This window comes from Perca flavescens, chromosome 16 (genome assembly GCF_004354835.1).
Source record: "Perca flavescens isolate YP-PL-M2 chromosome 16, PFLA_1.0, whole genome shotgun sequence".
NCBI lineage: Eukaryota > Metazoa > Chordata > Actinopteri > Perciformes > Percidae > Perca > Perca flavescens.
The window spans coordinates 28,715,711-28,724,630 of record NC_041346.1 but is presented as its reverse complement, the minus strand read 5'-3'; the positions used below and the strand labels follow the sequence as shown (position 1 = coordinate 28,724,630).

Sequence of the window (8,920 nt, the reverse complement as noted above, 5' to 3'; positions counted from 1 at the left end):
GGCACTGCAGATTTTTCTTTTTTTAAATAAAGAGCAAAACAGTCAAAGAACACATTTATCAGATTTCATACTACCAAAACATCAAATAAACATTTGATAGAATGACATGTCCTCATCTGTAGTCACACGCCACACAAAACACCAGCTTCAGTTCGGCTCTTATAATTAAAGTCCAACACAACAGACCGGCAGGTAAATGTTGACTTTTCCTACGAGCAGCTCTGCAAATAAACTAGGATTCAGTTCATATTTGGCTGAGTCGCTGGCCGTGCCTCAGAACTGCACGGCGCTGGGTGGGATGTCAAACATGGAGGGGTCGAACTGCTGTCCTTTGAAGGGGGAGCCTTCGGCATCCCAGCCCTTCTTCAGCATGTCGTGCACTTTCTGCAGATGGAGACACAATGGAGAAATAGATGTTAAGTATGCACCATTCGTGCTGAGAAATCCCACAGTGCCATCTAGGGGGTGAGTCAACCTGCTCTAACTGAGCACAAGTGCAAATGATGGACTATAAAAAACAGATTGATGCTGATTTAGACAGCAGACAGTATGTCTGTCAGGTATTTTAACTGGCTTTTATAATATTCTGTATCAAGGTTATTATAGTTTGGAATTTTCAATTTGCTTTTATTTCCTTTTAGTTTAGTTTTAGTTTTGCTTTTAGAGTGTGTGTGCCAGTTTTAGTTTAGTTTAATCTTTATACATTTAGTTTTACAGCAGTTTTAGTCTGTTTTGTCAGGGCCAGGTTAATAGTCTATATCCACAACGTTCCACCAAAACAAGTTCCTTCCCGAGGCTATTTTGCAGAGGCACCATCGTTGTGTCCGGCGATTGTGATTGGTTTAAAGAAATGCCGACAAACCAGAGCACGTTTTCCTCCCATCCTGGAATGCTGTGTGGACTAGCAAGACCGTCCTCCGCAGCGCTGTGGAGGAGGGTCTGGCAAAGCGGGACTAGGGCCAGGTATAATCTCAAGTCTCAAGTACGTACGGTGGCTCCATATACATACAGAACACCTGGTTGGAGAAACTGTGTAGGAAAGGCCATGATTTTTAATGTTTAATGTTCGTGCTACTTCAGTGTCCGATGTGAAGCAATTACGGCACAGGGCCATCTCCTGGAACGTCAACGTCAAGTCAGTTCAGTTTCTGTAAAAAACTAAACTGAAATGATTTGCGTTCACTTTTGTATTCGTTTTTTATATATTTTGTTTAATAATTTTTTTTTTTTTTAACCTGGCAACATAGTTTTAGTTCAGTTTGACTTTTTCTTAAAGGTTTTAGTTCTTATTAAGTTTCAGTTCACTTAAAAGAGTTAAGTTACTATAATAAACCTGTTCTCTGTATAACCAATCGTTGCTTTCACATCTGTACAAGCGGCGAGTGTTTTCCTAGATCCAACGACTCCAACAGAGTGATACGTCTTCTCTCTGGTGGATCACGTCACGTTGATTTCAGGAGCCGCATTCTTCAGTCTATCATATCAATAATTTAAACACACCGAGTTAATATTTATGAACCGGGACTTTCAGTATTTGGATCGAGTAGTTCTTGAAAAATAAGGTGGGCTGGGTGGGCCCACTTGGTAGAGCAGGCGCACATATACATAGAGGTTTATGCCTTGACACAGAAATCCTGAGTTTGAGTCCGACCTGTGACAATTTCCTGCACGTGTTCCCCCTCTCTCACATAGCTGTCCTGTCCATTAAAGGCAGAAAAGCCCAAAAAATAAATAAGGTGGCCTGAATTCAGAAGCCTACAGCTGTCACTTCAATGTGTCAGGCATAGGCACCGATTTATGTTTTCCTCCGTGGGTGCTTACTAGAGATGGCCCGATACCACTTTTTTGATTCCCGATACGGATTCCGATACCTGAACTTGCGTATTGGCCGATACCGAGTACCGATCCAATACCAGAGTGTCATATATTTCATTATGTTTTAAAAGCTGTATACTACTATCCCTGTATGGATGTGATATGATTTCTATCTTTGTTGTCGGTCTGGCTCAGGTTAAACTCTTCGTGAAACATGAACAAACACAAACAATGAATGCCCCAGAATGTTCTTTTATTCTCCAGTTTGAGTCAGTTATAACGGAAAAAGAACAAAAAAAAACTACTTTAACGTAGATTTTCTTTAGGGCTGTATTACGTGGTATCGGATCGGTGCATAAACTCCAGTACTTCCCGATACCGATACCAGCGTTTTAGGCAGTATCGGAGCCGATACCGATACTGGTATCGGTATCGGAACATCTCTAGTGCTTACAGGCACACGCCCTTTAAAAAAAGTGTAGTCAAAAATGTTTTGCATTTCAAAACTGTAGGAAATGGACAGCGGCCGACACGAACACACAAACCTATTAACTCCATAATAAAGCCGTAAAGTTGGCTTATCTTTCAACTCAGGACAGCGCCACTTCTCACAGATACAGATAGGATTGGAGATGAGAAGTTGAACTGGCACGGAACCGCGATCAGCTTCGTGGGAAATTAAGAATCGATGCCATGTTGTTATCAGCTTCTGACAGGGGCACTGGTGGAACTCTCTGCACTGGTGGTGGATGGCGATGCACTTGCATCATTACGTTTTGCTTTTTTTAATAACAAATCTGTCCATTTCAGTCTCACTCTGATTACCTAATGCACATGCACGCACTGTATACTGGGGGGATGGAGGCGTTTTCATCTGAGAGACGCTGTGATTGGTGGATAGGATATGGAGCAGGGCACTGACAGCGACTTAACCAATCCCATTATGACAGACCACTTAGAGCACCAACTGCAATGTTTAATTTTAAATGAATGTAGCCTCCTGGCAGTCTGGCAAACGTGGGCGCTCAGCATTTTCGGCGCCTATGGTGTCAGGTACAGATTTAATCAACATTTGCGTATCGGCTCGGACTCCATATTGGCACATACTGAATATTAAATATGCCTTGCAAATGCCCCATTGTTTATGTCCGTGTATGAACCGTTTAGAAAAGTCGTTTATTTTTAGCAAACTCACAAATGACACACGGGACTGCGCCCCCTTGTCGCTCCGCCTGTCAGACCCTGCCGGTGCCACCCTGCCTGCCTGCTCGCCTCTCATTAAAAATAAATGACTAGGCGCGTCAATCACACCCCCACCCTCCACCTTGCCCCCCCCTCTCTCCTCCTCAATAGCTACAGACACAGAAATGGTACATCCTAAGGAAAGCTCATTGTGGGACTGGCTCTAGTGGCTGTAGTTCTGCACCAAGGCTGAATTTCGGGAAAGAGACTTCAGATACAGTATTAGGGGACCACTAAGGTCTATATAAAAGAGACTTCAGATACAGTATTAGGGGACCACTAAGGTCTATATAAAAGAGACTTCAGATACAGTATTAGGGGACCACTAAGGTCTATATAAAAGAGACTTCAGATACAGATACAGTATTAGGGGACCACTAAGGTCTATATAAAAGAGACTTCAGATACAGTATTAGGGGACCACTAAGGTCTATATGAAAGAGACTTCAGATACAGTATTAGGGGACCACTAAGGCCTATATAAAAGCATCCAGAGAGCACCATGTCATGGAACCTTTAATGTGTTCATCACTTTAATGTTGCAGCTGGTAAAGGTGGAGCTCATTTTGCATCTTTGGTAGACTGTGAATTTCACTGAGGGATCAATAAAGTTATATCCTAATCTATAATCATACATCAGAATGTATCATTTGATTATATCTTGTACTATGAATTTGAATCAAAGTAACTTAACTATCAAATAAATGTAGCTGAGTAGAAACATAAAGTAGCAGAAAATGGAAGTACTCAAGTAAAGCACAAGTACCTTTTTGTACTTAGGTACGGTACTTGTAGTAAAAGAACTTAGTTACTTTCCACCGCTGCCTATCTGTTTGTGTTGAGTCGTGCCCTCACCATTTCGTGACTCTGGGGTTTCCCCTGCAGCTTCTGGTGGTAGTCGAAGGAGAGTCGGTCCAGAACGGCGTGCTCCTCCTCGTCAACCGTTGCCATGGAGCGCTCACGGTTAATTTTGTCTATATCAATCTCCTGTTCTCCTTTCAGCACCGCGTTCCACCAAACCTCTGAGGTCTTACTGAGCGACAGCTGGAAGCCAAAGACTGAGTTAAACCAAAAGCTGTTCATTTGAAAAGTTGGACAAAAAAATTGATCGTGTGTGTGTGGGCTTGTTTTACTATATTCGTGGGGTCCAAAACCCGGGAGTCCAGTATATTTGTGAGGTCTGCAAAGCCTCGTGGGGCCCAAAATGCTGGACCCCACAAGTTTAAAGGGCTGTTTGAGGGTTAGACTTGGTTTTAGGATTAGGGATAGAATTAGGTTATGGTTAGGGGTTAAGGGCATTTAGTTGTGATGGTTAAGGTTAGGCATTTTAGGCATTTAGTTGTGATGGTTAAGGTTAGGGTAAGGGTTAAGGTTAGGCATTTAGTTGTGATGGTTAAGGTTAGGGTAAGGGTTAAGGTTAGGCATTTAGTTGTGATGGTTAAGATTAGGGTAAGGGTTAAGGTTAGGCATTTAGTTGTGATGGTTAAGGTGAGGGTAAGGGTTAAGGTTAGGCATTTAGTTGTGATGGTAAGGTGAGGGTAAGGGTTAAGGTTAGGCATTTAGTTGTGATGGTTAAGGTGAGGGTAAGGGGCTAGGGAATGCATGTCAATGACGGGTCCCCACAAAGATAGTGCCACAAACCTGTGCGTGTGTGTGTGTGTGTGTGTGTGTGTGTGTGTGTGTGTGTGTGTGTGTGTGTGTGTGTGTGTGTGTGTGTGTGTGTGTGTGTGTGTGTGTGTGTGTGTGTGTGTGTGTGTACTCACGACCACGCAGCGTCCAGGCTCCAGGCTCCACAGAGAGTTCTCCGTGTGGATCTTGTGGGTGAACTCTCCCTCCATCAGTGTTTTCTCTTCGGCTCCCTCCTTCACACAGACCTGCAAGCTGCCGCTCTGCAGACTGACTCGGACCTGAGGACGGACAGCGGGACGCACAACATGTAATGAGACACAACTACAACCGCTGGAAGGAAGAACAGTATTCCTGATACGACGGGTGGTGGAATAGACCAGGGGCCACGTTCGGGCCCAACAAAAACGTAGAAACACGTTTTTTTCTTTTTTCAATACTAATGTATTTCAATGGGAAGCATGTCTCATGATCACAGCACGATTCTCAATAAGAAGATGACGTAGCATTAAGAGCGATTACGGTAGTGAGTAGTATGAAAGCCCGAAAATTCGTGTAGGGAGGTTGGTTGGGGGGGTGGATGGGTCAAACAACACAAGACTTTCACCCAGGAGACCGCATGTCACGTTTCCTAAACCCAACCATCCCGTTCTTCTTTTCCTAAACCCAATACAGCGTAGATATACACGCGGATAGCTCAAAATGCGTACAGATAACACGCCACTTGGCTTTAGAAACTGCGCGAGGTCACCCTAACGCGAGGTCATGATGTCACGGTGGGAACAGACGATGTTTACCTGTCGGCCTTTAACAACCGTCTTGGGCACGAACACTCGGACCTCCACGTCAGTGTAGTCCTGGGACCAGCTGTAGTTTTCCCTCACAGCCCCGTTGTAACTGTCGGGGTCCGCCTGGAACTTCTCCCGACTCCTGACAGACACACACATGTACAAAAATCATTTATTGAACTAAGCATGGGCCGGAATAAGGTTCTGACGGTATGACAACCTTCAACAGAAATATCACGGTATCACAGTTTCTAGGGCTGGTCCGAATACCAGTTTTTTGAGCTTCGGTAGTAATGAACATCGAATATTCGAAGCTTCGGAGAGAGGGGGCTGAACATATTATTATCTCTAATAAAGGCAGGAATCTCTATGTGTCTGTCTGTTTGTTTGCATGTTGATTATTTTGAGAAAATTCCTTCAAACGACTTCACAAGGGAGTGCAGCAGTGTCGTATTTGGTGCAATATAGATAGACAGGCCAGACGCGTTCAGAATTAATAAACTTTTAACCTCTCCAGGATCACCGTCCCATCAACGGGACACTTTGTGACTGGGGCGTCGCTGTAACCTCGATTAAACTTCCTCTCATGAGCGTTTTTATAACTTTAAAGCATTAAATCTTTAAAATATACAGCCATGTACACAACTGTTACAAAGTAACAGAAAATAAAACAATTCAGCCGTAATCTGCCCAGCCGAGAGTGCATGCATACCTGTTGTCGTTGTCCTTTCAGCAACAAAGTGGTATTTTGACCAAAACTTGATTTTCATAACTCCCCAACAGTTCGAGGAAATGTAATATCCGAGCTTTATATTCCAAAACGATCTCTTTTCCTCACAATGTTGAAGTTTCTGTCCGAATCACAACGGAAAAACGCAAAGCGATTTTCCATTTCAGCACTTGTTATCGCCGCTAGCTTCTCTGCCCAGTTTGCTAAATGCTCGGTGGGCGTCATCGTGTACCGACAGGATCTTCATCTTCATCTTCTTCTTCTTCTTCTTCTTTGTAGTTTATTGGCAGTTGGCAAACCAACTTAAATGTGCATTACCGCCACCAACTGGACTGGAGTGTGAACGAGAGATAAATGCAGAAAATAAATAAACCAAAGTAAAAAAAAAAAAAAAAAAAAAAAGTCAAATTTTCAATTTGAATACCAACCCACCAAACGAATATTTGAATATTCGGGTCCAGCCCTAACAGTTTCACGTAATTGCAAATCGAAATTGTAAATCACAATCAATCTTGATTTCCCCCCTAAATCGTTCAGCCCTGGAAGCAGCCATTGTGATTGCGTAAATAATCAGCCAAAGTCTGCATATTTATGCCGGGGCGCATTTTTTTCAAATACGTCGCACTTTCCCCGCATAAATTGCCGATTTCTGCGCAAAATATGCGGGGCTTGCATGATTTCATAATCCCCGCATTTTCGTTGCAAAAAAGTCCCATAATATATCTCAGCAGAAAGTTGAAAAATGTTGCGTTTACTTCACACAAGAGCAGCCATTTTCCCCTGTTGCCATGGGAACGTTATGAAGTGACGTAATTATGTTATCATATCACTTTTCTTTCTCTTTTTCATCAAACTACAGTTTTTGCAAGTTCCCGCAATTTCATTGCATAAAACTGCATAAATATCCCGCACATTCCATCGCATATTTTAAGAAAACGTGCCGCATGATCAAGGATTTTTGCCTGCAACAATCACAAAGGAGGGACTGATTATACAGATTTCATTGACCTATAAAAACAAGTCACTTTGTTGGATAATGGCAACTCACTCTTGTGCTGAGGCTGCGCTGGCTGAAGCCGCCCGGTCTCCCGGAGCCAACGGGACCGGACCGCCGACGCTGCTGTCGGGCCGAGGGCCAGCGGCCACCGAGGAGGAGGAGGAGGAGGAGGAAGGAGCTGGAACCTCCCTGGGAGAGCTCTCCTCTGTGCTCGGCTCCTCTCGCTCCTCTGGAGGCTGGTCGCTGATCTCCAGCTCCTGAACTGCCGGAGGAACACATCGGCTCTCCTCTCTCTTCTGCAGCTCGCTCTGCTGCCTCTCTCGGTCGTGCTCCGCCAGCTTCTCAAACAGCTTAAACGTCTGAAGAGGGAAAAAGAGATTATTACAGGTCAGTGTATAAGAGAAGGAACTAAACTAGCTGCTGCTGATGTGTAGAGCCCGATGCCACAATCTTTCACAAACCTGGAGCTGGGCAATATATCGATATTATATCGATATCGTGATATGAGACTAGATATCGTCTTACATTTTGGATATCGTAATATGGCATAAGTGTTGTCTTTTCCTGGTTTTAAAGGCTGCATTACAGTAAAGTGATGTCATTTTCTGAACTTACCAGCCTGTTGTAACTGTTCTATTATTTGCCTTTACCCACTTACTCATTATATCCACATTACTGATGATTATTTATCAAAAATCTAACTGTGTAGCCTAAATATTTTGTGAAAGCACCAATAGTCAACCCTACAATATCGTGGTATTTGGTCAAAAATATATTTGATATTTGATTTTCTCCATATAGCCCAGCCCTAATCTAGCCTCATATATTGCCCAGCCCTAGTAAAAACATGACAACATCTAACACAACAACAAGAAAGATCACAAATCCTACATCAATATAATGTACATTGTGACACACACACACACACACACACACACACACACACACACACACACACACACACACCTGTTCAGCAGTTGAAATACAAAAGAAAATAAAAGGGGGAAAAGCAGGATGTTAGTGGTTGCAGAGTTGATTGTTTTTTGGTTTTTAAATAATGTTTTAATTGAATTTTGAAGCTTCTGATGGAACAACAGGTCTTCATGATGTCTGGAATAGCTTTCCATTGAGTGAAATATAAATACAGGCGCACTAACTCTAAGTTTAGCTAAACAGTCAAATAACTTAAAGAAGTGGAAGTGGCTCTTTCCCCATGTTGCCATGGCACTGAAAAATACCCCAAAACACTTCACCTTAAACACCATCTTCTCCGCCACACCAGGAGGGAAGCCCATCTTCTCGTTGGGACTCGACAGCAAGCGATAAAAGTCCGTCTTGCGATACAGGAACCCGAAATAGACCTGAAGAAAGTCCTGAATGTTCCCAACGTGCTGCAGGATCCCGAGCAGAGCGTTGTCGTACATCTCTGTCATCTGCAGAGGCGACGCCATGGCGGCTTTCAACGTTTAACCGTGTTCACTAACCTCTGGAGTAGCTACCCCAACCAACGATTTGGAGACCGAAATAAGGAGCCTTTACCGAGAAATATAAGTTTATTAATAAGTGGGACTCGCTGGGCAACGTTTTTAACGCCTGTGTGTTTCTCCTTCTAGAACAATAGTGACACTTCCGGGGCCAGCTTTTCAAAATAAGTGCACCTATATAAATTCCATGATATGTAAATATTTCAATAAAAGTAATTTGAAAACAAAATTTAAAAAA

The 8,920-nt window shown here is 43.2% G+C and overlaps 1 protein-coding gene across 1 annotated transcript; it reads right to left on the bottom strand.

The window, feature by feature from the left end:
• nudcd3 (NudC domain containing 3) lies at window positions 1-8,824 on the bottom strand. The gene is made up of 6 exons (XM_028601945.1): window positions 8,452-8,824; window positions 7,250-7,557; window positions 5,481-5,613; window positions 4,821-4,964; window positions 3,913-4,101; window positions 1-384 (listed from the first exon to the last, which is right to left on the bottom strand). The coding sequence occupies exons 1-6, from the start codon at window positions 8,647-8,649 to the stop codon at window positions 274-276; spliced, it is 1,083 nt and encodes a 360-aa protein (XP_028457746.1). The 5' UTR covers window positions 8,650-8,824; the 3' UTR covers window positions 1-273.
• Between the last annotated feature and the right edge of the window lie 96 nt (window positions 8,825-8,920).

What these genes read in the sequence shown, in the direction of transcription:
- nudcd3 (XM_028601945.1), bottom strand. Translation starts at nt 8,649, where the DNA reads ATGGCGTCGCCTCTGCAGATGACAGAGATGTACGACAACGCTCTGCTC. An exon ending in CGGAGAAGATGGTGTTTAAG is followed by an intron (nt 7,558 to 8,451) that starts GTGAAGTGTTTT and finishes TTCCCTCTTCAG; the next exon opens with ACGTTTAAGCTGTTTGAGAA. An exon ending in AGCGCAGCCTCAGCACAAGA is followed by an intron (nt 5,614 to 7,249) that starts GTGAGTTGCCAT and finishes TGTGTCTGTCAG; the next exon opens with GAGTCGGGAGAAGTTCCAGG.